Source organism: Vicugna pacos, chromosome 20 (genome assembly GCF_048564905.1).
Source record: "Vicugna pacos chromosome 20, VicPac4, whole genome shotgun sequence".
Classification (NCBI taxonomy): domain Eukaryota; kingdom Metazoa; phylum Chordata; class Mammalia; order Artiodactyla; family Camelidae; genus Vicugna; species Vicugna pacos.
This window is the reverse complement of record NC_133006.1, coordinates 35,207,272-35,234,676: the sequence shown is the minus strand read 5'-3', so window position 1 is coordinate 35,234,676 and position 27,405 is coordinate 35,207,272. Positions and strand designations below refer to the sequence as shown.

Genomic DNA, 27,405 nt, shown 5'->3' with positions numbered 1-27,405 from the left:
TTGTGAGTGTGAATGTATGTATGTTTTATATATATATATATATATATATACACATATAACTTTTTAACACACGAGTTTGGGGTGAAAGTATGGTGTGCCCTCTAAGTGTACCCTCTCTTCCTCCACCTCTTTGAGATCTGAAGTCTTGCTTGGCTTGAGAAGAGTAGGAGACACATGGTTTCCACGGAAAGCTGAGAGCAAGCGAAGAAGGGTTTTATCCAAATAAAACAGACTTTGGATGAGATGTAAATGTTCCCAAGGGCCTGGTCAGGATCTGGGTAGCCCAGCTTTCTGGGAAACCTTTGAAAAGCAGCTGAAATTTTTCTCCTGTAGTCCTACAGATGGTTGACTTGGTTGATTAAGAATGAAATATTCTAGCTAACGATCGTGTCTCAAAAAGAAGGATGCCGAACTAAACCACAAGGAATCATTTAAGGCCTAAACGCTGGATGAACCAGTGGGCTTCATGCCAACACCAATCCTTTTATATAAAGATCTCCAAAGAAAACCAGAGTCACAGTCACCCTGGGGTTTCTGTGAAGGGCTGGGGCGGGGTGCAATCCCCGAGAGTGCACTCAGTGCCCGCAGTTACCCACTCTCCTCCAGCACCCGCTGCAGCCTCCACACTAGCCATTCAGAGCATTGTGCCCTTTGGCTAGGCTACTGCATGGCCTGTCCTGATGCTCTGGGCTGGTTGCTAGGGAACACACTCGGGGAAATTTACTTGTTCGGGTGGTGGTGTGGGTAATATTCCTCGTCACCGCTCGTAAGTGATGCCAGTTATCCCACATGGGCTGCAACATGTTTCTGTGCACGTGTGACTTTATAGTTTACAAAACACGTTCACACGTTTTGCCTCACTTGACTCTCACCAAGTGCTCTCAGTTGGGTCAGGCCCCTGTTCCTCGGAGTCCGAAAGCTTGGTTTGAATCTGGAGTCACCACTGGGTGCTCTCGGGCAAGTTATTCCGACTCTCCCTGCCTTGATCTCCTCATCTGTAAACTGGAGGTGATTATACAGTACTTACTTCATAGGGATGCCATGGAGATTAAATGAGCATGTGAAGACTTCAGAACTGTGCCTGAAAGACAGTAAACAAATGCGCTGTAATTATTCTCATTCTCCTTCTAATTGTTGTTATTTCAGAAATGCATGGACTAAGGCTTGGCAAGGTTAAACGTTTTTTCCAAGAGCACAGCAAGTGGCACGGCTGGGGGCTGAGCCCAGGGCTCCTGACTCATCATATTACTGGTTGTGAAATTATCTGCCTGTAAAAACTGGTGTTTAGCAACCAGACCAAGATATAGCGCTGCTGAAGCAAAATAATCATGGTTCTATTAATTGGCAGGAAGAAATCAACAGGCTTTTCTCCATCTTTTTCCCTTAAGAGTTTTCTTCAACCTTGTGGACCTAATCCTCCTTTCCCAACTGCCACTGGTTGATGCTCATGACCAGGCAAAGGCATTCACTTATGTATTAATGCAGAAAACCCAGAACTAACTGACCATGCTTAGTTCAACAGCTGTTTTTGCTTTCATGAGACCCTGACCTTGATTTCAATTGCATACACACATCAGAAGCAGACTTTCTGCAGGTACTCTTGTCCTGGGTTGTATGAAGTCATTAGACACGTCAGAATCTGCAGCATTTCACAAAGGACATATTGTCTGATAGACAACATGACACCTTCAAGGTCCACGGCCCCCTGAACAAGCCCAGGGGCCAACAACTGTGCCATAGTCATCCCTCGCCCACCTTGAATTCCACCAAACGTAGACTTGCTTTTTGCACTTCCCGCAACCATACGAATTTCAGATCAGGTACGCCTGTTCTGAATTATTCTGGCAGGAGACAGAGAACAGGAAACCCGGAGGCTGGGAAGAGAGCACAAGAAGGAGATGGAGTGTAGGATGCAGCCTAAGGCAGTGGGAGAGAAAGTCAGGGTCGGGACCCTGGACCTGCAACACCCACCCTGCTCCTCTGCACAGGAAGGGAGTGGTCCTGGGGCCGTGCTGTGCTTTGGCTATAATAATACAGCAAAGTTAAGGGTGTATAACCCTGTACATGGAGGAGGTGTTTTGAGAAATACTCAAATGTATAGGTGAAGTTTTTCACTAGCAACTTTATTTTTCTTCAAGCATGCTAGTTTTTTGGAACAATGGGGGAACGTGGAAACTAGTTACAAAATAAACACAGGAATTACGATTTGGTTAGAGAACCAGTGAAAATGTTATGTGGCACAGAATAAAATAAAATTACCCACATGTTATTGGAAATAAAAGGAAAGGACATTCTGAACTGTTTCTAGCCACTAAGGGATGGCAACTTTAAGCTACCCGGGTGGCTCTCTTTAGTGTACAGCCTGTGTTTTATTTTGTAAACAACACTGTTAAATGTCAACCCAACAACCATTTCCAGCCTCTTTCTTCAGTGCCCACCTCCTACCAGAGGGGCTGAAAAAGTTAAACACTATCTTTTTTGCAACCTGTCCTGCTACAGGTGGCCATGGGACCTAATCCTAGACTATGATACATAAAGGGAGAATGATTAAAGGGAGAAAGACATGAGAACTCTTTTGCATCTCTTTTTGCTTTACATGTTGCTGTGTAAGGATGTGATGCCTGGAGCTGTGGCAGCCATTTTGTGATCGGGTAACCCAAAGGCCGAAGTTGAAAGCTAACACACAGAGAAAGGCAAAGGAGGAAAGATGAAGGGTTGAGCTGCCAACCCAATCCTGAGGACCATCTATTGCTAGACTTCAGTAAGAAATAAAAGTCATTAGGTATAAGTCACTATTAGTTTTGTGTTACTTGCAGTTGAAAGCATTCAACTGACATAAATGTAAAAACAATTTTTTAAAGTGCTCTCTTGGGTTCACTGGATATCTGGATTCCCCCAAGCTTCTGTCTGTTCTCCGCAAAGTCTTACCACTGAGATTTTCACAGATAGCAATTCTTGAGGTTTGGGAGAGACACCGCCTATTATAGCACCTCTTGGAAGGCTGTGAAGTTTATGCAAACCGTAAACTAGGATAAAAGTAAAAGAGAAATAGTGAAAAATATTTCTGTGCTAGGCAAATGCTGACTTCCATGCTGAGGGTCAGGAGGCCGCTAAGCAGCTGTTTCTTTTCTCCTGGGAGAATGGATGTTGTAGAGTCTGAGATGGCTGGGGAGGAAAGTTTTTAAGACGTTTCTCTGAAAGACAGTAACTGCAGAAATGACATGCTGAGCTGAAGCTGTGAGTGCAGCTCCTGGGCTTTATGCTAAGCTGACTTGAAACTTCAGAGTCTTGAACAGCATATTAGGGTTTATCAAAACAGACTACGCAAAAAAAAATTAAATTGAAAGGAAAATTTAGGACCTTGTAAAATGTGAGCATGTGAGTATCAACTTCTTATTCCTGAGAGTGATGGCCTAAACATAGTTGTCTACATACCTGCGAAATGTCCAAGAAGACCAGCAGCTCACTGCTCTCAGCATATTAAGCTGAGGATGCCCAAGCTCCACCTGTGGTTGACAGTGGTCACCATGACCCCTCGCCAGGATCCTACAGTCTGAGATGCGCCGGTGGCAACTGCAGACTGCGGGCAGACACGGCTGCCAGCCCGAGGAACGGCAAGGCTGTGCTGTGGAATGCCAGGGGTGTAGATTCCAGAGACAAAGCTGTTTCCAGAAAATATCTTTCTTCAAAACAATTTTCTTAAAGAAATCAAAGACCTATGGCAAAGAAAAGGTCTGTCTGCACACAGCAGATGTGAAAGCAGGATCAAGGTGAGAAGGCAGGTGGAGGACCAACCTCTGAACACCGACGGCACGCCGTTTACACGTGAAGGCTGAGTGTGCAAACCATTCAGGGTCTTTGAGGAACTTGATGGCTCACCCTCCACTCTAGTTAGTTTATGTGACTCTCTAATTCTAGTAAAAGATTTCTGGTTGCAGAGAATGAAATGTACCTAAAATAGATTCCCGGGCTCTCTTTCCATTTCATTTATCCACTTTCCCACGACGTTCCTTTCTTTCCTCTCAAGCAGAGGTCTAGCACACGGAAGGTCGACTCAGAAGAGCTGGGCTCCTCAGAGGCGGGATGACAGCCATTCATTTCAGCTGCTGGCCTTGGATTCTTCCCTCCAGGCTCTTTCCAAGTGGAACTTTCCTATCCTGAGTTGTAGGGCAGGCGCTGGCTGCTTCCAATGCTCCCTACATGCAGTCAGTCAGAGAGGACGATGTCCACCAGAGAGAAAAGGAGGTAACAGGTGCCAGGAGGTGAGCTCTGATGGCATTTTCGTTTTGCAATTCCTGAACTCGGATCGTGTACGCCCAGAACCCTTTGCTAGAGCTGCTCTGATTTGGATTTCTATCACCTATAACCTGAATCTTCAGCGGGTTTTTAAAACTTGCATATATACCTTGTTTCTCCTCAAATAAGGAGCTGAAATACTTTACACGAGCATGCTAAAATAATTCTTTTGAGTAAGAAACGTTTATTTCGTAAGTCAAATAATCACTTTCGAATATATCTTCTATGTAAATCCATGTTTGGGCATTAGATTTTTTAAATAATATACCAGTGTTGTTATCATATACAATTGGAGGGAATAACAGTTGAAATGTAGTGGAGACAGAAGCTGATTTTTCCACATTCAATTTGAACAAACAGAAAAGTATATTGGTCACAAAGAATTCAATATTTTATTTTAGATAATAAAAATGTCACGCCCAATCTTATACAGTAAAATGTGACTGAATATTTGCTTAAGTAATGAAAGGGTTAAGAAGCGACCTGGGTTATACTCCGAGTTACAAATAAGTTATAAATCTGCAGAAAGATTGACATTTTCCGAGTGAAACTCCAATAAAAGACTAAACATTCTCAAACATTTTATATAAAGAATAAATCATCCCTGATTAACATGTTTTTGCTTTAGTGTCAGAAAAGTCACAACACATTTGATAAACATATGTTAAGAGCCAGTTTTCTCGGTGTGGGTTCCATGGTACCATCTATTGACATTTATTCAGAAATGACGCCAAAATTCTTAGAACAGAGCACATCAGGGTGGAGGAAGAGGAGCTCGCCAGCCTGACGCAGCCAGTCAAAGCGGGTGGGCGGGTGGGGGGGGTTGTCACTACGCAGGCAGCAAAGGGAAGGGCACAGCTGAGCCGGACGCGACCCCGGCAGGTGCATGGACACCAGGCTCGGGATTTTAGTTTTTAGAGTCCAGAGACAAATTCCAGCCAGATTTCTGGTTTGAGTCGAGCCTTTCTTCCTGAATTTGTGACTTCTCACCTGAGGTACTCGCATACTTAAGGGAAAAGACAAACACGTTGGGATTCAGTTTTGTTAGAATCTAAGCGGGAAACCAGCTGAGGACTAAGACCAGCCCAGGAATCAAAACTCACGTTTCCGGTAAAGAACTGTATGCACAAACGGACTTGGCTTGTTAATGGAGCAGAGAAGGAGTGGAGTCGGAGGTTAGGCTCTTAAAGAAAGAGAAAGAGCAGGGGAGGGGAGAAAAGAAAGGCGGATGCAGAGGAAGCGTCTAAGAACTGAGCGACATGCATCAACAGGAAATAGATTCGGTCCACTTGACATCCTGCTTTGAGCACCTCTGCCTAGAGGTGCTTTTCAGGGCCAAAAAGCTAATTTCCCATGTGATAGACAAAGGCCATCAGAAAGTTCTGCCAGGTTATCTTCGCCCTTCTGAATGCCCATGCCGAATTTCCTAAAGGGACCTGCATGCTTCTAAGCCGGACGAGCTCAGCCCCAGCAGGCTCACGCTGCTCACGGACCTGTATTTTTGGCTTCTATGCTTTTTGAACACATTTGACTCAATAAACCTGGTCCCGATCCCTCCTAGCCTCCAAATAAGCACGCAATCCACGCTACCAAAAGGAGGGTTCCTGGCTCCCAAGGCTGGGAGGAGGGGGGCTGCTCTGTACTGCAGGGAACTCCACAGCAAAATCAGTGGCCCAAAGGAAGGGACAGACGGACGCGGCCCACCACCACCAGTGCGAATGCCATGCGGAGTACTTTTGGCAGACGACAGAATGTCACCCAGCCAAATGTTACTTAAAAATATTTTATCAGGTTAAAAGATCACTTCGCTTTCTGTTTTTAATCTATAAAAATTAGTATTTGCTTAGGAACAGAACTGCCTACAGTACTTTTCTTCTTGGGGATTCTTTGTTTTGGAGGCGTGTCTGTGCCCCAGGCTCCTTCTCCAGGCTCCTACTAACCCAAGTTATGTTGCAAAGGTGGTCTTAACGGGATGTCATTTACTTAACTCTTTAAAACTATTAAGGCAACTGTTAAATGTACAGTTATTTCCTGGGGATTCTTCTCTGAAAGGGGAAGGATATACTGATAAAATGATATATTCTTCATGAGGCAGTTAAGATAATTTTGGATCTATTTGAAAAAAAGAATAATTATTTAGTTTGAAACTGGTATCACTAATGTCAAAGTATTTGATTTTCTTATTTATCTGCAGCTCAGACTCTGTGCTACACAAACGTTGTCAAACAAGGCAAAGAATTACACTTTCCAAGGTTTAGATTACATCCAGGGGACAGAAGGTAATTTTTGCCAGTGTGGACAGAACAGTGATGATGGGTACTTCATTGTACCAGTTTGATCAGGAGTCTCTGTGGTTCCTACACTGGACCAGATAACGTGAACACGTGTGTACCTGGAGAAAGAAAGGTGCTCGTCAACGTCATGGTTTCTCAAACGTTTATTTGCTCTACGTGCAAGTCATTCAACTAAGATGAGAAGGTGCGTCTCCCAAATACCCCCGGTTGTAAAATCTAGGAATTTACTTGTTTTAAATGTAGAGGTAAGGTCGGTATGAGAATGTCTTTAACAATCTAAGAAAGCAAGCTAGATTAGGATGACACCTGGCATGACCGTTCTCTAATTTTCAAAACCTACGACCTGAGCTTGTAACGGGCAAAGGCATATTCATGAAAGACATTTCTAAAAAGTGCATGCACCATCTAAGTGTCTAGATGTCGCTACAGAAGGCAAACCTTGTAAAAAAGGCTGATGAAGACCAGAAGGAAGTGGACACTGTCCCGCACACTGAAGCAGACTTCCACGCCGAGGATGAGCAAGGTGTCCAGGGAGGTAATGCCTCAACTGGGCCGTTACAGCGGCTCTCAACTCAAGAGGGAGAGGGAGAGGGGCCCAGGGAGCGGGAGGGAGGGAAACCAAGCACTTTAAGAAGGGAGGCCCCACTATAATCACAAGGTTCTCCAGCTGGAAGGCACATAAAAAAGAAACAGAACAACAACTTACTAAGACAATGGAAATTCAAGAAAAAAATCTCCTGCGGGTGTGAAGTACAGCTGTATCATGAGGATACGAACAAACTGGACTTGAAACACAACCTCTGACACAAGGACTGCCTGACGCCAGGGACTGGGTCAACAGGGAGCGAGGATTTGGTGCTTCTGACCGAGTTTCAGTGATTCTTCAGCACTCAGAAAAGCTATCGTGCCTTTGAAATGGAGACCCCAAATCCTCGATGTGACGAAAAGATTTTAAATTGTAGAGTTAATACAAATACTGAGTGTTGGTGTGTCCCATGGGTTAGACCAAGTTCACTGGTCCAGCTAAGTGGAGTCTTCCATGCTCTGTCCACCACCACTCAGAGTTATAAAGTCAACTAAATGGAAAAGACAAAAGGAGCAATTACGAATCTCTCACTTCTTTGCCTTGGTTACATGTCCATAATTTGCATAAAATAAATAATATGCATTAAACTAAAAATCAGCATTAAAATTGGAAATGAGAAAAGAAAAGCGCAGCAGTCTGGTATTCTTAAGGCCAAACAATAGAGTTCTCTTTAAATAGACACTTTATTATATCCACAGGCGATAAAATCCCAGAGCTACTGTTAGGCACGTAAATATAGATCCTGCAAGAAAACAAACAATTGTGCATATTATTAGTTCTATTAATAGTTACTCTGGGGGACATCTTTTTATTAAGAAAACAGACACTTATCCACCAAGAAAGTAAAACCAAACCCAAGAAACTTAGCTTGCTCACTGGAGTGAAACATTCCATGAAACACCTGCCTATTAAAAACCCCACGCCTTGAAATCATCATCTTCAAAATACAAATATATCCAAGAAAAATTTTCAACAGGAATGCAGAATCACAAAAATTCTGTGGGCACAGAGTACACGCATCTATACTACATAGAGACACTCTTTAACTTCCTGCGCAAAATTCACTTCTAAATACTATTATACGTCAAAATACTGATTAATCCAAAATGTTAAGATTTGAGTGCAAGTCATGGCTAAGTAATTTTGGGGGGGGGGGTACATGAATCTTCATTTCCTCTTTTGGCTCAAAAATTGCAAAAGCAAAATAGCTCCTTAAATGGAGGGCCACCAGTCGAAGCAGAGAGAGCATAATGCAGCAGCCTTTCATTCCATCTGTAGAATACTCCCTGACTTAAATGACACTAAAAAAAATTCTAGATAACTACAGTTCAATGATAGCATCTTATCAAATAAAGATTCACTCGATTGTAAAGTACCTCATTTTATTTACCACTAAGAGAGAAACAAATGCCAATTATGATTCATCACCTACTGGAAATTAAGACGCCTTCCAATTTCAAAGATGCTAAAATATGAAAAAGTGTTAGAATCAATGAAATGCAGTATCTATCTCTGACTTTATTTATACGTGTACTTCACTTTCAGCTTGCTGTAACTACCTAGGCACGAAGCGGCTTACCTGCTAAATATTTAATATTATCAAGCTTGTGCGACTCGAGCATGGTTTTGAGGCCAGCGACCTCGGTGTCTATCTTCCGGTCGGTCTGCGTGACGGCCCGATCCTGCTGGGCGTGCTTTTAAAACAGAGAGAGTCATGGCATTAGGCCACTTTGCATACATCCCCCGAGCTGTCAGTCCCGGAGCCCCTTCCCGTCAGGGTGCAGTCACGGGACGCCTGGGGTGGGACTAAGGAGACCCAGGCTTTAGTCTGAGTTCTACTAGCCTGATTCTGTGTTGCATTGGTCAGGGCCTCAAATGTCTCCAGGCCTGTTTCCTCCTGCTGGAAACAAGGGAAAAATACCGCCAGGCCTGCCTTCACATAGGCTGTTTCGAGAATCAAGTGTGCTAACCTACGGGAGAAGGCTTCTGTCAGTTGCAGACCGCTCTGCTGGTTAGGTTAAGGTCACGAGGCTTGTCCGTTCTCAGCGGCAATGAATATGCCTCACCCTTCTGACCTGCTCTCAGTGAAAGGTACACAAAAAATGCTGTTTTAAAAAAATGAACACAATCTTGTGTGGTGCTTGCCTTGACACTATTTCTATTCACATTCTTAAAAAGGTTTCTCCTCTTTCACAGTTCAAATGCCAAGTGTTTTTATTATTATTACGAGGCTTGGCTCTACTGAGAGCCTGTATGTGTTCTTTCCCAGATGAAATACAGTTAAACCAGATACAGAATTAACTCCCAAAGGGTGGAGAGTTCAGGTGATGTTATAAAGTGTCTGTAATATTTCATTAATGCATAAAAGCACTGGAAATACTTCACCAAAAATCCCAGGGCAAGGAAAATAGCTCCCTGTGGTGAACAATTCAGGTAATGAATAAGGAAATAAATGGATGAGTGAAATATTCCAGACGAATAGTTCAGGATTCTCTCATGGAAGACTCTTGCCGGTTTCAGAGGTCCCAGGTAATACAGGATGGAAAAGAAGTAATGCATGCCGTTAAGTTAAAAATTATAATTTAAAAAAAAAGCTCCATTCCTTATTATTCCTCAATGACCAAGGCTTAAACTTTCACTAAGATAACTAAGTATTTCATTAAGTACAAAAAACAAATCCTATGATATTCCACTTCTGGGTATATATACCCAAAAGATTTGAAAACAGGGACTCCAGCAGATTATATTTGCCCATGTTCATAGCATTATTCACAATGGCCACAAGGGGAGCAACGCCTTGGATAATCAAAACATATGTCCATCCAATGGAATATTAGGCAGCCTTAAGAAGGAAGGAAATTCTGAGACAAGCTACAACATGGACGAACCTTGAGGGCATTACACTAAGTGAAATAAGCTAGACACAAAAGGACAAACACTGTATGATTCCATTTAGATGAACTACCTAGAATAGTCAGACTCAGAGACAGAAAGTAGATGGTGGTAGCCAGGGGAGGAAGAAATGAGTTTGTGCTTAACGGGCAGAGTTTCGGTTCTGCAAGATGAAAAGCGTTCTGTGGTTGGATGGTGGGGATGGCAGCATAATAGTGTGAATGTACTTAATGACACTGAACCGTTCACTTCAAAACGGTTACGATGGTCATTTTTATGGATATTTTGGCACAATTAAACAAAATCCTATGACACTAAACCTGCACATATTTTCCTACGACACAGCATTACAAACAGCAGTAACCAGGCAGGGGTGAAGCAAAGATGAATAAAATGAACAAGAAAAGTCAGTCTCATGTCTTACCAAGGACACCATCTCTGTTTTTATTTCCAGGAGCTTCCTTTCATTTAATGAAAACTGAAACAAACACAGAACACAGGTCAGATTCTGATTTATTCCTTTCTCTCTCTCCTCCTCCTCTGGTGCCTTAAGTACGCTGGGCTCAGTACTTTCAAGAGTATGTAGTATGAGAAGCCACCCCTAATGAAGCAGCCTACTGCCTTCTCCTTTAGACCTGTTTTTTGAGCTTTCTTATTGATACTCATCACTCCAACATCTGGATTCCCCTTTGCCATCCTCTGCCTCTCTCTCTCTCCTTGTTTTCTCTTTTCAGCTCTTTGCTGTGGTGTCTCCAGGTCCCTCCCACTATTTTAACAGCGTTCCCAGGGACCAATTTAGATGGATGCTGAGTCATGGCTTTTCGGCTTTGAGAGGGTTGGAAAAAGCAGGGAACAGTTCAATCTAGGAGTTATCCCATCATTACTACAAACAAAACTCGTCAATATTTGAGGCTTAGACAAAAGACAGAAAAGATACAAAGTTGGGAAAAAATAGTTGCAAGGAATACTATTCTGTGACATAAATTTTGCCTTGTCATTATAAAACACTACGTAAATACGCAGATACAAGAAATATACTAAACCATCACATGCTGGTTTTAATTAAAAGCAAAACAAACCAAAAAACACAAACCCATGTGAAGGTTGTCACAATCCAGTGTTACTAATGGAACTGACTAGTTCCACCCAGAATTAAAACGGTATCTTGCCTTTGGCTATTAATGTCAGTGAAAAGACTTCTGTGCAATTTTGTTGACGCTGGGATGAGAAGCAGACGCGTCTCCTTAGTAGTGGGCATTAAGATTTAATTGAGCGAATTAAAATCTATAATTTAAGTGAGGAATTAAAAATTCTTCAATAAATTAATATTGTTATGGGGAAAAATTAATGCTTTGAAGTATCTAGAAACTTTCTAGCTACATAATGTTCCTCTGGGACTATCAGGGGGACACAGTATTAAAACAGCATTGCTCAGAAGTAAAAAAGGAAAAAAATCCCCAAACCCCAAACCCCAAACCAAGAGCTGGTCCCAGGACCCAAGAATGCTCATCTCCAGGTTTTTAAATGTCAGGGTTTCAGAGAGCTATGCACCAGATAACCACCAGAGGGCGGGGTGGAATGGGATTCTCCGCACCCCTTTAAACCAGTGTTCACTAAGGCAATATTGACTCAGCTGCAGGAGAAAAGAAAGGCCTCAATCTTGACATTGTGATGATTTTTAAAAATAACATCTATGTGGCCCCACCTCCCTGCACCCTAAAGCAGTTTCTAGGCCATACTGCTTTTGAAGCTGGCTGTAAATATCACTACAGTTAATTTTGTTGAAATAGTACTATACCTATTAAACAAGGGAACGAGAGAGTTAAATAACTCATTTTCATCAATGCATGTTAAATTCATGCTAGCTACATAATAATACACTGTCCTGCACGTCAGAGTAATCTGAATTTAGGATTACCAAGGATGACTTCTCCGCTAGGTTAGCAAATCACATAAATTCACTGGTTTTAATCCACCTTCCCATCTCACATTTCCCAATCTCCTAGGTACAGTTCTTCCCAGCTTGGTTAACTACAGGCATCTTCCTAAATTAAGTGAATTCAGAGTTTTCACTAAGCGCACAACCCTTAAGGAAAACGTAACCAAAAGAATTTTTCCTCTTGTAGATACTAGTCATATGCTAGTGATCATGATTGTATTTCAAGACTGGAAAGACTAGAAAAACAAGGACATAATAATTATTTTGCATAACAAAGCTCAGCTTAACTCATGAAATCGAGAGGTAGTTCTGAAATACAGTTCAGTACTTGTTTGATTTTTAATATTAGCTCCATTTATCACTGCAGCACATTTTGGTTAAAAGTAAATTGTGAAAAACAAGGAGACAACGAACAACTGTAAACACTATTTCTGCATGTGCATCTAGTTCTCTGTTAGCAAAAAATGCTATATACGCCCCATTTCTTATTATGCTGAGAATAAAGAAGGTATCTAACTAATATTATCAAATTCAAATACAGCCCAAATAGTGGCCCGTAAAATTCCAAACCAGATAATTCTAATTTAATTTCTGCCTATCAAACACCCGTTGGTAATTTAAACTACTGTGTGTAAATTTATCATTTCATTTCTCTTCCAAAACTACTGAGTATGACAGATGGGTTAAAAGTCACTAGAGGCAATCCAACACATACAAAACATCCAACTTATCTGGATGTTTACGTTCACTGCAGCACTATTTACAGTAGCCAAGACGGGGGTCGGGGGGAACCTAAGTTTCCACCAATGGATGAATGGAGAAAATGTGGTGTATATACAGGCCATGGAGTATGACTCAGCCATAAAATAAAAAAGAGATCTTGCCATTTGCAACAATATGGATGAACCCTGAGGGCGTTATGCTAAGTGAAGTAAGTCAGACAGTGAAAGACACATACCACACAATCTTACTCATACTTGGAATCTAAAAAAAACAAACAAAAAGCCCGAGCTCACAGATACAGAGAACAGGTTAGTGGTTGCTGGGGGTGGGGGCGGGGGGGGGAGGTAGGCAGTGGGTGAAATGGGTGAAGGGGGTCAAAAAGTATTAACTTTCAGTTATAAAATAGCTCCGTTCTAGAGAAGAAATGTACAGCAAGGTGACTAGAGTTAATACTACTGTACTGTAGAGCTGAAATTTGCTAAGACAGCAGGGCTTAAAAGTTCTCATCAGGAGTAAAAAAAGTTTTGTAACTTGTTATGTGTGGTGATGGACTTACTGGGACGATCATTTTGCAATATATACAAATATGGAGTCATTATGTTACACACCTGAAATATAATGTTATGTATGAATTGCGCCTCAGTAAAATTAGAAAAATTTTAAAAAAAGGAGTGTTAATGTGTGAGCTCTGAGGAAAAAGAATTGTATTTATATGCATTACCTTTGAAATGCATATAAACGGGCATTTCAAAGGGCAGCAAGGTTGCTCTTTCCAGTTTTTTCAGGCCCCAGGCATGATCCTACAAGCTGCTGTACTCACGTTATATATATATTACATATATATATATGTGTATATAAAATAGTTTATTCACAACCCACAATTTGTGAAAACTTTATGGCAATAAATGTACAGCACTACTTTTCCTAACTGAAAATTTCAATTTAACATAACTTAAAGAATCATTCAGAATTTGCATTTCAAAACAACACAATAAAGTCATTAAGCTTCTCTATTAAAAAAAAAAGACTATGTGGCAATAATTTAAATCTTGAATTTTCAATGTAGCATTTCATTTAATATTATGTAATATCAATAATTTAACATTATTCGAGTCAGATAACCAACTTCTGTAAAATCAGGGCCTGCGGAGGTTTAAGTCAAAGTTAAATAGATCAAGATTGAATTTAACTTCTTTATTCATGTCTAAAGGACCCATAATGTAATATCTCTGAAACAAACAAAAAAGATTCAAATTTGATTTGACCACGATTTTAATTTTAACGTTACTTCTGAAAGCATCAAATTTCAGCCCTAATCCAAGATATAATCAGAATAACGAAAAAACTGTGTTTAACAATGATATGCAGGTAAATACTTAACAATACTTATGTAAACTTAGACTTGACCAAGTGTTCCACCTTTCAAAGAAATGAACCCATACTCTGGTTTTAATAAAGGAACATACCAATTCTTTCACTCTGCTCTTTTCTAGACTGAAGTCTAATTTGGTATCTGTTCGGACTTTGACCACTTCATCCTAGTAGGAGGGCAAACGACAAAGAAAGAAAGAAAGAAATCCAAAGTAAGAAATGGATACTCTTTGAGGATGTAAGCCTGGGCCTGCTGCCTCTACTGCTCCCACCCGAGGGGCAGGGCCAGGGCGGGCAGAGAACTGGGATGAGGGACTAATGAGGCCAGGAGACTCTGGTCAAGCCATGCGTGAAGTCAGCCCTGTCTTGGGATTTCCCAGTTAAATATACAAATTATCCCCTTTCATGTTTGAGTCAATCCAGAGTGGGTTATTGTTATTTTTAACCTCAAGATTCCCAACAGAATCGCCTTGTGGAATTTATGAATCAAGCTGTTCTCTGGACAACTTTGAAAAGCTGAGATAGATTCAAAGAAGTAAAAGGTTAAATTCTCGTTTAAAAAACACCTTCCTTCTGACATCTGTCAAGATCTTTTCTTCTTTAACATCAATGACCTTTCCACTTAAAAAAAGAAAAATCAAACAGCTGTCACAGTCAGCCTTATAAAACCACATGTAATTCTTTAAAGACAGACTCTCCTAAGAGAATCTAAAAGTTCCATGTGGCTGTTGTTGAAGATTTTCTATTTTAAAATGTCTTCATTTCTCCTAGATCATAGTTTTCTTAATGGATTTCGTTACAGACATCAGTAATTTGACTGGTTGTGTTCTTAGTTAAATCCTCCAATGTGTACTTTTGAGACACAGCACACAAATATTTAAAACAGAATTAAGTTTTTAGGAACATACAAAGTATTTCTAACACTATATTTATCACTAAGCTAATGTGACCACAAACAAGCAAACAAACAGGACTGAGAATCTTACCGTTACTTGTTGTTTTAACCGATGTAGTTCAAGTTTGATTTTCTAAAAACACATTAAAAAGAAGTCAGTCAAGGATGTTTTGGAGGATAGAAGAAAAACATAAAGCTTGATAAGAAATATCAGAACATATATTTATGCACAGGTTCAAGTTCTTCCCTCATGACATGAATGAACTTGGCCACGTTCAGAACACATTAACTGAACAATCTCAGTGGCAAAAATGATTTTTTGTCGTGCCAAGGTGGTACTACAATCACGGATGTGTCTTGAGATATGTTTTAACTCATCCTGAAGGCCACACAAAATTAGTAACACAGCTGGTTTTTTTTTTTCAACATACTCATTTGCCTTCAGAGGCCCTGTTTTAATACTTCCTTCAATATTTTTTTAAATTCTGCCCTCAAACAGCTGACTTCAAGACAGCTTTGACAGTTTCAAACTTCACCTTCTGCTAGCAAAAGAAGGAATCTTTTTCTAAAAAGTTTCTTGTAAGAGTAAGATCAATAGGTAATAAATGAACATCCTTCATTTAAATAGGGCTAAAAATAAAAGGAAGACGCAGACAGCACTTAAATGCTGATTCCATACGCCCCACTTAAGAAACTAAGGGATATTTTACAGCAGTACTTATTCACAGTAACTCCAAACTGGAAACAACTCTAGTATATGCCACAGTAGAATAGTATGGCATATTCCTGTAATATTGTCAACAATGAAAAAGAATGGTCTATTATGCAAGACACACTATGTGATTCCATCATATGAAGCTCTGGAACAGCAGGGCTAGTCAATGGCTGTGTAAGCTGGGAGAGTGGTGTCGGCCGTGGGAGGAGTGACCACAAGGGGGCGTGAGCGGGGCTTTTCCGGGGTGTTGGCAACTTCTGCTTCTTGATCTGACTGACAGCCTACCCGGTGCAAATCCACCCAGATGTACACTTCCTTGTGCACGTCTGTGTGTGCGTGTTGTATCTCAATGTCTCAATGTAAAGCATTTTGTAAATGTGAGTGGTTCTTCAGTTTTACCTCATTTTCTGATCTGAGGGCTGAAAATTCACTCTTCTCCAAAATAATCATATCTTTTTTCACATTAGCAATCTGAGACATTACTTGCTGAAGAGTGATCTCCTGGAAAAAGAAACACAAAACATAGCCTAGCCCGGCCTAGAAGTCCACCTCCTTCCATCTCCACCTGGTGTCATCTTAAGTACAAACTACAACGGCGGCACAAGAGGTTCTGCAAGGTCCTCCTGTTTCAAAACAGGACAAGAATAAGGACTCAAGTCCAGCGGCAGCACCAGATGAATCACAGATAACAGGGTGGCGGTCAGACCAGCAGCTTGAGAACACACGGCTATCATTCTGGTCACACACATCTCCATTTATTCAAGTGTTGTTGACTAGAACAGTCAGTTTTCAAATGGGATCATTCTATAATAGCTCACTAACTCGCTTTGAGTAAATATTTCTTTATGCCTCTGGAATTATTTTCCTATGATGTATGGTTCAAAATTACTATATGCTTTTCAACAGAATGTTGTCCAAAAACATACATCACAAATAATATCCCATCTTCAGATTTTAAACTTGCTCGAGTGTGCCGGCAACGCTACCTGCTGCATCTTGGTGACCATATCTTTGTAGACAAGGTCCATGTTGGCTTCCATGATCTTGACCAAGGCAGAGACGATGATTTCTGCTTGCTGAGTAGTAAACCCTAGGCAAACACACAAAGACCATCACTCAGGAGACTCCAGTTATCAGGAAAAAAAAAAGCCTTCATAGGAAGGAAGAAAACGCAAACTCATACATGCAGGTGGGCATCTGAATTCAGAGGCAGGTGGAGAGTCTAGTGACGTAGGCGGGTGAGGAGTCAAGGCACAGGCTGTGATGTGTCTGTCACTTGGGACAAATGTGACACATCTGAGTCTGCCTCCTCGTGTCAGACGACGAGTTGGGCTGCCTGCCTCTGATGTCCTCCCTAGCTGTCAAAAACCATGTTTTCAGAGAATGTCTAATGACGAAAGGGATGCCTGCAGTGCAAGGTGAAATGAAAAACAGCAAGACTCAAAATTACAGATACAATGAATCGCTTTTGTAATTTAACCAAGATTCTGGGTAATTCTTATCTTCTTCTGTATTACCTAGGTATTCTACAATCTTAAAATGTATATGGTAGTAAAAAAAAATTTACTTCAGAAGAGAAAGCTTAATTATTTCATAACCGGCATAAATCGATCAAAGTATTGGCTATATAAATAATAATTTGGTGGTAACTTACTTAATGTTAAAAGACAAAATCAGTTCTTTCATTTTCCTACCCCAGTCCTCCTCAACCACTACTGAGAGGAGCCCAAACTGGAAAACATATTGTGATACTCAGTAAATGTTGCTGAACTGAATTATATATTCAACTCAGCAGTGCTACTGTTTTTAGTAACTTTAGATACTAACTTTATTTCACATTGTAAATTCTAATTAAAATGCTTAACACCAAGCCCCTGGAATGTAATTCTTTCTATTAAATACTTCCATCTGTAAGAACTTCAGCAGAATTTACTGATTCTTGTAATTAATTCATGGTACATTTGTTTGAATAAAGTTATAACTGATACAATTTGGATGAGATTAAGCACAGAACTATAGTTTTAAAAGACAAAAACACAGATTTAAAGGAGACCAAAAAAAGATCTCCAAAGGTCTACTTCCTTTATTTATTCAAAATCCTTTCATTTTCAACAGGTGGGTCATGCACAGCTAGAAAAATTGCCCAAAAAATCACCCACCAAAATGTTAACATTGTTCAGGTCTGGGGTACTGGGATTCTTGTTTCTTTTCTGTCCTCTTAATGTTCTGAAAATTACTATGCCTTTCACAATTTTTAAAACTTATTAATAAGAGTTCATCATTAAACATAATTAGTTTTGGAAATTATGAAGCAAAGAAAAAGAGACCGAAAGAGAACTTACGCTGATAATAAAACAAATAAACTCCAAAGTCTTGTAATTTAGAACCCCCTATGGGAGGAGAAAGGCTATGAAAAAGCAGAAGTTAAGCCTAAAAACCTCCTGTGTAGGAATGAGAGAACAGGACAGAAGCAGTGCTGGTGAGATTTCAGACACAGGAAGTTTTGTGAATCAGGAGACATAACTCTGGAGAAAAAAAGGATAGAGGATGGAACATTCCTTGGAGGGTTTTCCCTGGCCTTATCCTGACCCACATCTTAGACGTCCATCCTTCGCGTAAGCACCGTCATGCCCTCCACTTCAGTGGGGTCCTCATATCACTGGTCTTGAAATAAGCAAATATTCCTGAGTCAGGGCTTGAAATCAAGAAAAGCAGGAACTACATATACCAAAACATCACATTTTAAACATGAAACATATGCAATTTTTATTTGTCAAAAATAAATAATGAATTTTTTTAAAGGCGGGGGAGGGGGAACAAACGCCACCTCTCAATGAGAGAAAGGATTTGCATCCACTGCTGCCACCCTGCTGTGGTCACACTTAGCAAAATTAACGATGCTCCGTTGACATCATCCAACCCCTGTGTGTGTGTTGAAACACCCCCATTATCTCTAGTATGTCTTTTTACAACTGGTTACTTTGAATACAAGAATACAAGCTCCACCACCACACACACAAACACACACACACATGCGCAAAGAGAAAAAAGAAAAAGGAGAAAGACTTCTGCTTATCAAGATAATTTTAGATGCCCCTCTTTTCACTTCTACTTTTTTTTTTTAAATTCTGAGTTGAAAGAAGTTTGGTGAAAAAGGATTACTATTTCAAGTTTGAGAAGAACAGCTGTAAAAATGATCATTGAGTGTGTGACAATTTTCCTAACGTGCACTCTAGTACATTATCTAATGCTCAAATTCTTATTATGCCCATGCTACCAAGGAGGGAACAGGACCTGGGAAGGGAGAAAGGTTACTGTGGGGCCCCGCAGCTGGAACCTGGCAGAGCCAGAACCCAGAGCTTCTGCCCCACCCCCGCCCCATAAGCACAGAATCACCTTGCCCTGGGCACGGAAAACTCATCTATCTACAGGGGGGCAGCTTTTCAGGTATGAGCACGCACAACTGGATGAAAAACTGTGAAGTCCAAACACAGATGTGTTTATTTCAAAGGCATGAACTATGATATCTGAGATTCTGACTTGGAGAATATACGTGTCACAGGAGAGAGAATTACGATGTGTACTCAATTTATAACGAGTATTTGTCTAGATAAGATTAACTATGAGAATGCTACCTATGTATTAAGTGTACTTTCAGTAACTGCCATATGTCAGAGCAATCTTTTACATCAATTAACTCAAAAGCAGTAAGAGAAAATGTTAGCCTGAATATTTTCTTAAAAACCCACAATACGTTGAAATCATCCATACCTACTGCAAAGCAACATATTAATTTCATAAAAATTTTAAAAGCACACAAGAGGCACAGGAATAAAACTATCACTTTTATGCTTAGACGGTTGTCAAAGGAACCATTCTTGAGTTCTGCTGACTTGTGTCTAAATTTTTGTCTATAACGCTATACTTCCAGAGTGATGTTATAGAAACACACTTCACTTGGACAAAGAGAAAACGTGTGAGAAAAGTCTCAACTGTACTGAAGAGGTAGTAATGTCCTTGAACAAAAAATGAGGACTTGAGAAATGGAGACTGGTCAAAAGATTATCTGTAGACTTAGAAGTCAGAGCGGTGTGAGAAATTAGATAAGGTCATAAGAAGTCATGATCTGTAGTGTTTTTCTGCAGCAATGAGAGAGGATTACCATTTTCTTCGAGTAAACACACGAAGGCGTGGGTGTCAAAGTAGAGCTTCCTACACCCGGAAGAGGCGAAGTCCCTCCTTTTGCTCTCCAGCTGCAGGTTCCCAGCGCAGAGGCTCAGCTCTAGGGTGAAAAGACAATCTGGTAAACAAAAGTAACTCAGCACCAGGAAATAGTAAAGTATACCTCAAAAATTGGTCTTTTTTTTTTTTAAACAACAGCTTTATTGAGATACAACTCCCACACATACAATTCACCCATTGCAAATGTATATTTCCATTGTTTTCAGTATATTACAGAGTTGTGCAACCAACCCACTATCAACTTGAGAACATTTTCATTATCCAAAAGGGACCCTCCACCCTCCAGTGATTGCGCCCCAATCTCCTTACTCCCCCAGGCAATCACTTATCTCTTTTCCGTCTCTATGAATTTGCCTACTAGGAACACGTCATGTGAACAGACTCATTGGGTATGTGTTTTCCGGTGATCGGTTTCTTTCAAGTAGAGTGTTATTTTCAAGGTTCACCCACCTTGTAGTACTTAATACCTTACTTCCTTTTATTGCCTAATAATATTTCGTTGTATAGACCAATTTTTTTTTCACCTTGTCATCAGTTGAAGAACTAACCATAGGAGGGTTCCAATTTCTCCACCTGCTCAGCATTGTCAGTATCTGTCTTTTTTATTATAACTATTCTAGTGGGTGTAAAGTGGTCTCACTGTGTTTTGTTCTGAGTTTCCTTGATGGCTAATGATGCTGACCATGTGCTTATTGACCATCTGTATATCTTCTTTGGAAACATCCATTCAGACTCTTTGCCCATTTAAAAAAAAGGGTCATCTTTTTATTACCTAATTGAGAGTTCTTTATATATTTTAGATACACATTCCTTATCATGTATCTGACTTGAAAATATTCTCAGTCTGTGGGTTGGCTTCTGTCTTCTAGATGGCACCTTCTGAAGCACAAAATTTTTTAATTTTAAAAACTATCTTTTGTCCCTTGTGCTTTTGGGGTCGTATCTAAGAAACCATTGGCTAATTCAAGCCCACATAGATTTACATTTGTTTTCTCCCCTAAGTTCTGCAGTTTTAGCTCTTACCTTTAGGTCTTTAATCCATTTACTTTTTGTTTATGGAGTGAGATGGGGCTTCAACTTCACTCTTCTGCACGTGGATGTCTAGCTGTCCTGGCACCATCTTCTCCCTTAAATTGTCTTGTGACTCTCGTCAAAAAATCAACTGACCATAAATGCAAGGGTTTATCTCTGAGTTCTTCATCCTATTCCGTATGCCTGTCCTCAGGCCGGTGCCCCATTTTCTCGATTATCAGTAGCTCTGCAGTAAGTTCTGATGTCAGGAAGTGAGCCCTCCAACTCTGTTCTTTTTCAAGATTGTTTTGGCTCTTCCGAGTCCCTTGCATTTCCATATGAATTTAGGATCAGTTTATCAATTTCTGCAAAGAAACCACTTGAAACTTTGATAGAGGTCGTGTTAAAATCTACAGGTTAATTTGGGGAAGTACTGCTACCTTAACAATATTAAACTCTTCCAACCCACGTGCATGGGATGTCTCTCCATTTATTTAGGTCTTTAATTTCTTTAATAATTATGTGGGTTTCACAGTATAACTTTAGTGCTTTTTTTGGTTAAATTGAAGTATTTTATTCCTTTTGATCCTACTATAAAGGAAATTATTTTTTATACTTTTCAGACTGCTAGTTCACTGCTAGTGCACAGAAATACAACCAATTTTGTTTCTGTACAATTTGTATCTTGATCTTGGATCCTGTAATCTTGCTCCATTTGTTTTCTAGCTTTCATAGTTCTTAGTGAATTCCTTAGAGTTTTCTATGTACAAGGTCATGTCGTCTGTGAACAGTAATAATTTACTTCTTCTTACAACCTGGATGAGTTTTCACTTTCTTGCCTAACTGTCCTGGCTAGAACTTCTAGCACAACGTTGTATTGAATGGTGAGAGCAGACATCCTTGCTCCTGACCTTGGGACACAAGCACTCCTTCTTTTACCATCAAGTACAATGTTAGCTGCGGGTGTTTTGGATGCCTTTTATCAGGTGTGGCTGTTTCCTTCTGTTCCAAATTCGTCAAGTGTCTTTTAACATGAAGGGGTGTGGAATTTCATCAAAGTCTTTTTCTTTGTCTTTTGGAATTTTATCAAATTCTTCTTCTTTCTCTTCTTTTGAGATGATCATGTGGTTTCCATCCTTTATGTTGTTAATACGGCACACAGCACTGAACTGATCTTCAGATGCTAAGTGAACCTGCTGTTCCTGAGACGAAATCCCGTTTGGCCATGGCGGATCCTCTTTTTTTACATATTGCTGGATTCGGTTTGCTTGGTCAGGGTGCACAATGCTATTTCTATAACCAACACATTATTTTTCTATTCCCTCTGTGCAAAGGGAATCTAGCTTGTCCTTTTCAGCCAACTTGCCCTTGGGGCAGGAGGGAGGGAGGAGGCCACCTCTGGAGGGTCCATCTGATGGGGCCAAACCAGAAGAGGCAGGTCAACTGAGATGAGGCCCCGCAGAGGAATCCCAGGCCCTGGATGCTCACTTCCACTCCCTGGCACATTACAGCTTCCCAGCCTTTTCTCATCGCCTTGCCTTTCAGTGTCTCTGCTGGTTCAAACCCTGTTCGCCCTGCAAAGTTGGTCAGCACTGACCTTCTCCAAAAAGCCTGTCACTCTTCCTCTCCCTTTCCCATTTTGTCGTCACACTGGCAAGGCATGGAGGGGTGAAGGTGGGCAAATCATTAACCCCTCCTTTTCCTGTTTTCCTTATCTGAGGATCATCACAGAGTCTAAGTTCCCATCTGATCTGATGTTTAATGACCCTTTAAGAAGCAGGGGGCGAAAGAACAGAAACAGAAGTGTGTACAGCCAGAGTGTCAGTGCCCGTGTACAAGCTTATGCTCTGAAGGTCCTTCAGTCGCGTGTCTCGGATGGCGTCGCGTCCCTGAATGCCCACTGACGAATCACTGTGCAAATCTCTTCACGGGGGTCTACCTGGGACCCACAGCCCTCCCGAGCACCTAAGGTGGAGCGAGCCCTCTCGGAGCTCTTACTAGTATTTTCCTAGGAGATACTGGCCTGTAGTTTTCTTTCCCTGTCTCTGCAAAAGCCTACCTTTATGTAGGCTTTTTGTATTTATGTAGAAATAGAATAGTATTTATGTATTACCTTTTCTATGAATTTCTGTGCATCTAACCAGAGATCCAACCCATTGTGTAAACTTGTCAAAGGGCTCATTTGAAGTATTTTATTCCTTTAGTAATGGTTTCCTGGTTTTTGTGGTCCACAAACCACAAAGAGAGTTAAAAAAAAAAATGAAAAAACTGCAATGCGAATATGGAATTCTGTCAGGAAAGGACATTTAAACATAATAGCTCCTTACCCTTACACACTAAAAGAGACATTTTGGACTCAAAAGAAAAAAAAAAAGAGATGGACAATATAAAATAAAAACCCTTCACTTAATTGTAATAAAAACAGCTATACAGAAGTCTTGCTACATCTCTGTCCCTGCTTTTCTACGATGCCAGGTGTTGTGGCAGAAGAGGGAAATGTCATCTACTAACTCCAAGTTCAAAGGTGTTCCCAGCAGCTCTCCTCAATGACCAGAAAGATACTTTAGCTAATCAACTCTTAGTCTCAGTCCTTCACCCCTAAACACTCAAAGGAAACTGCAAGTAAGCAAAAGTGTGACATGATGCTGCTCTGTGAGCCCACAGCAGTGGTTCCCAAATTACTGGCAACCTGGAAAGGGTCTGTGACTGTGGTCACAGCAACAAGATAAGCTTAAGAGATCCAATAACCACTTTGTACCCAGCATTGTTTGTAGACTGACAAAATAAAAAAATGCAACAATTATACTATGTATATGTGTGGTCACCAGTTAAAAAAAAAAAGGCCCTCAGATTCAAAGAGCCACTAGCTTAGAGCACAAGGCCCTTGGCAAGGCATGCAAAGCCTGTCCTAATTCAGCCCACTTAACCCTTCCAGCTTTCTTTCTATCCACCTAAGCTACTGTTTCCTGCACTTTCGTACCTTGATACTCCATTCTTAAACCTGGCTTGCTCCACTTTCTCAACTGACCAATTTTAAGCATCCTTAAATCTTTATCTAATGTGACAATGTGCTAAGTAAGCACCCATTATGTTCAGGGCCAGGCACTGTGCTATTCTGTAAGGTTCTCACTGCTGCCTCCACCCAGGTCAACGAGTGGCCTTTACTGTTCCCTCATCTGTGTTCTCAGCCCAGGACAGATAACTCTAGTACAGCACTATTTTTCATATCTGTATATTAGTCCAAGCTACCTAAGAGCAGCCAGTCTTTGTCATTTTTGTTAGCATCTGCCAGAGGGCCTGGCATACTGCAGGCCAGAAATAACTTTTAAAAAAGAAATTCAACGGTATGGCCTCTAGGATCAGCATCATGAGACTACCTAGAAAGAAAATTTGAAATCAATTCCTTTCTCTTCTTCAACTCCAGTCTCCCGTTTCACACAAATGAGCTCACTTAAATCTGGTACCTCTTTTTTCACCCTTTATCTCTGGTCCTGGAACAAAAATTAGCCTCCACGGGAAAAGACCATGACACAGAACAGACCTAGCCTGAGACCCAGTGGTGGGTGACCTGAGACCCAGTGGTGGGTGAATGAATGAATGAATGAATGAATGAAAGCATCTCTCAAGGGGCTCTTCACAGGTTACCCCACCCATCTCAGAACCATGCCAGCCTGTCCCATGGGTCAGGGAGCTCAAAACACTTAAGTCTAGAACTGGCTTGTGGAAAGGGATGGGATTATTTGCGTCCCAAATTTCTTTCTTTTCCTCTTTAAAAAATTTTAATAGAACTGTTTTATATTCACAGCAAAACTGAATGGAAGGTACAGAGATATCCCGTATCTCCCCTGACCCTCAAATGCACAGCCTCCCCCGTTATCAACATTCCCCACCAAAGTGGTCCAAATTCCTTTTTTTCTAATAGCAAAATAATCATTTGTGAGTTAAAACAAAACACCCCCCTTATACACACACAAACCAAAAAACTATCACTTTTACGTTCTAAGCAAAAGCTAATTCTAATTTAGATACTGCAGATTTTTTTCTTTTCCAAAAATTGGAATTTATTTCAATCGCAAGTACATCTCAAAGAAATACTGCTACCTGAAAAGTGGAGAAAAGGGCTAGCCACCTGCTACTTGGCCCTCCGACCCCTGCGGATGGAAGGTGAAAGCCATCTCCCTTCCATAAAAGGGCAGCGCCCAAGGACACAGTTCTCCGGCCTTCGGAGCACTCCTGACTCACTCTTCCTCCTTTATTGTGACAACCAGTAACTATGGTCCAAGAACTACGAATTCCCACGAATAACCAGGAAACAAGTAAACTCAGCTATGTTACAGTGTAATATGTAATTCCTCTTGGAGGGGGGACTTCAGCCTATCAAAAGGATATTAAAACACACAAAAGAAGCCCAAAGTTAGCCGTGGACAGAGGACAACCCAGCACAAACTTCCTAGCCATACACATCCTTAAGTCTAAGGAGCTCTACTGAGAACCCTGGGCACCAAACAGGTCACAAGGCTGATGACAAAAGAACAAAACCCTCATTTGCTGATATAATTATGAGAGGAAAATAAATCACAAGTTACCACTTGCCAAAAAAAAAAAAAAAGAGCAACAAAAGACAAAGTACAGAAATAAAGACTCATAATTACTGCAGGACACTGCAGAGTTCACTCCTCATTCCCCATCCTCCGTATGTAAGGCTATCTTTACTCTTTTGCTCTGCCAGTTTCTCCCCCAGCCAAAGGTACCCTTAAATTTTAGATGCAAACAACACTAACAAAGCATTGCCCTTGAGAAAAATATTTTTAAAACAGCCGCCAGTGTGGTTACGGATAGCCATTAATGGATATGTATAAACTAACCAAAGTTATATTTTTGCCAGGTTTGCTAATTAGTAAAGATTACCCAAAGTGATTTTTTTATGAACAACTTGGGGCTAGTAAACTGAGCCTGTTTAGACTTTCCTAACCTAATGCACAGCCGTGACTGTCCTCACCTCCTTCAAGTATTTAATCAAATGCCACCTTCTCAGTGAAACCTATTTTGATGACTCTATTTATATTAGTAACTGGAGACCCAGACTACTTCCTAACCCTTACCCCCTCTATTTTTTCCCACATTTATCAGGTTATGTACATATATAATATAGGTATGCATGAATGATACACACACACCCTCATCTCCTCTGCCAGAATGAAGCTCCAAGGAAGAGATTTTGACTGATACATTCCGAGTAGCTAGAAAAGTGCCAGGCACGGATGAGGTGCCAGTGCTTAATGAATGAATTAATGAACCTGTGAGAGTTTGAAATTAAATGGTACAACAATCCTTCCATTTCTTAAAGCTTCGACTCTCAAACCCGCAAGCCTCCTGCACATCCCGTCACCCGGGTCGCGACACGTCGTGCACCGGACAAACAGAAACCTGCCAGCGGGCGCCACGCGGCAGCTCCACCACCGCGCGTGGGCGCCTCCCGCATCCCATTAAAATCTGCGCCGTACACTCCGAATAATTCGGATCCACTCAGCTGACCAAGCGCAGGCCAACGCGGACCAGAAGGGCGGGACCAGACAGACCGTCGTCCCTACGCTCGGGAAGAACCCGGCGACCTAGGCTGACCCGCCCTCCCGCCGCCCCGGTCCAGCCCTCACCTCTCCTCGAGGAAGCGAGCGCGGCCGCTCGGCCGAGGCACAGGGGGAGCGCGCCCGGCGGGCATCTCCACGCGCCGCCGCCGCCGCGCCCGGCCGGGACAGCCGAACGCCCCGCGCGCGAGCGCTCCCAGTCGGCCAGAGGCCTGCGCGGGGCGGCGGCGGCCAGGCGCGGGGAGGGCACGAGCAGGAGGAGGAGCAGCGGGGAGGCACGTGACGCGCCGCCGCGAGCGGCCGGGGCGCGGGAGCTCAGCGCCCCCAGACCCACCGGGAGCGCGGGCAGGAGGCGGCGCGCGGGGACGCCGCGGCCGCCTGGGCTTCCGCCGCGGCCGGCGGCCAGGAAGAGCAGAAGCCGTCGGCGCCCGGGCCAGCGCTTCGGTCTCTCGCCCGCGACGGAGCCGCAGTCCATCCCCGACGCGGTCACTGATCCGGGCGCGCGCTCATGCCGGTCACGAGCGGTTGCGGCCGGACACGGACGGCAGGAGTGAACGTGGGCCGCGCGCCGAGCCCGCCCTTTCCTGCCGGGCGGGGCTCCTGGAGGCGGGGCTCCTGGAGGCGGGGCTCCTGGAGGCGGGGCTCCTGGAGGCGGGGCTCCTGGAGGCGGGGCTCCTGGAGGCGGGGCTCCTGGAGGCGGGGCTCCTGGAGGCGGATCCGGAGTCCGCGAAGAGAAGAGTCCCGTCCCGCAGTAGGCCCCGCCCTCCTCGTGTAAGAGATCTGGAGGACCAAGAGATGGCTGCGGGCCTTCCTGGAACTGGAATGAGTTCGGTGCCCTCAAGATTTGCATATTCAT

The 27,405-nt window shown here is 42.0% G+C and overlaps 1 protein-coding gene across 4 annotated transcripts; it reads right to left on the bottom strand.

Moving 5' to 3' along the window:
* Positions 1-4,661: 4,661 nt before the first annotated feature.
* Positions 4,662-27,144, bottom strand: MCUR1 (mitochondrial calcium uniporter regulator 1). Of its 4 annotated transcripts, XR_012062362.1 has the most exons (10): positions 26,619-27,144; positions 19,874-19,993; positions 16,698-16,801; positions 16,111-16,212; positions 15,088-15,129; positions 14,197-14,268; positions 10,493-10,546; positions 8,756-8,870; positions 7,029-7,257; positions 4,662-6,688 (listed from the first exon to the last, which is right to left on the bottom strand). XR_012062362.1 is itself a non-coding variant. In XM_006198690.3 (9 exons), the coding sequence occupies exons 1-9, from the start codon at positions 27,022-27,024 to the stop codon at positions 7,863-7,865; spliced, it is 1,071 nt and encodes a 356-aa protein (XP_006198752.2). In that variant the 5' UTR covers positions 27,025-27,144; the 3' UTR covers positions 4,662-7,862. The 4 variants fall into 4 exon arrangements, 3 of the variants coding, with proteins under 3 accessions (XP_006198752.2, XP_072801754.1, XP_072801753.1); XM_006198690.3 differs by having other exon boundaries at positions 4,662-7,918; XM_072945653.1 differs by having other exon boundaries at positions 4,662-7,666.
* Between the last annotated feature and the right edge of the window lie 261 nt (positions 27,145-27,405).

Coding starts and splice junctions, on each gene's coding strand:
- MCUR1 (XM_072945652.1), bottom strand. CDS start 27,024: ATGGACTGCGGCTCCGTCGCGGGCGAGAGACCGAAGCGCTGGCCCGGG. Junction 10,547..14,196: donor AGAGCAGAGTGAAAGAATTG/GTATGTTCCTTT, acceptor TGTTTGTTTCAG/TTTTCATTAAATGAAAGGAA. Junction 8,871..10,492: donor AAACAGAGATGGTGTCCTTG/GTAAGACATGAG, acceptor CTGTTTTAAAAG/CACGCCCAGCAGGATCGGGC.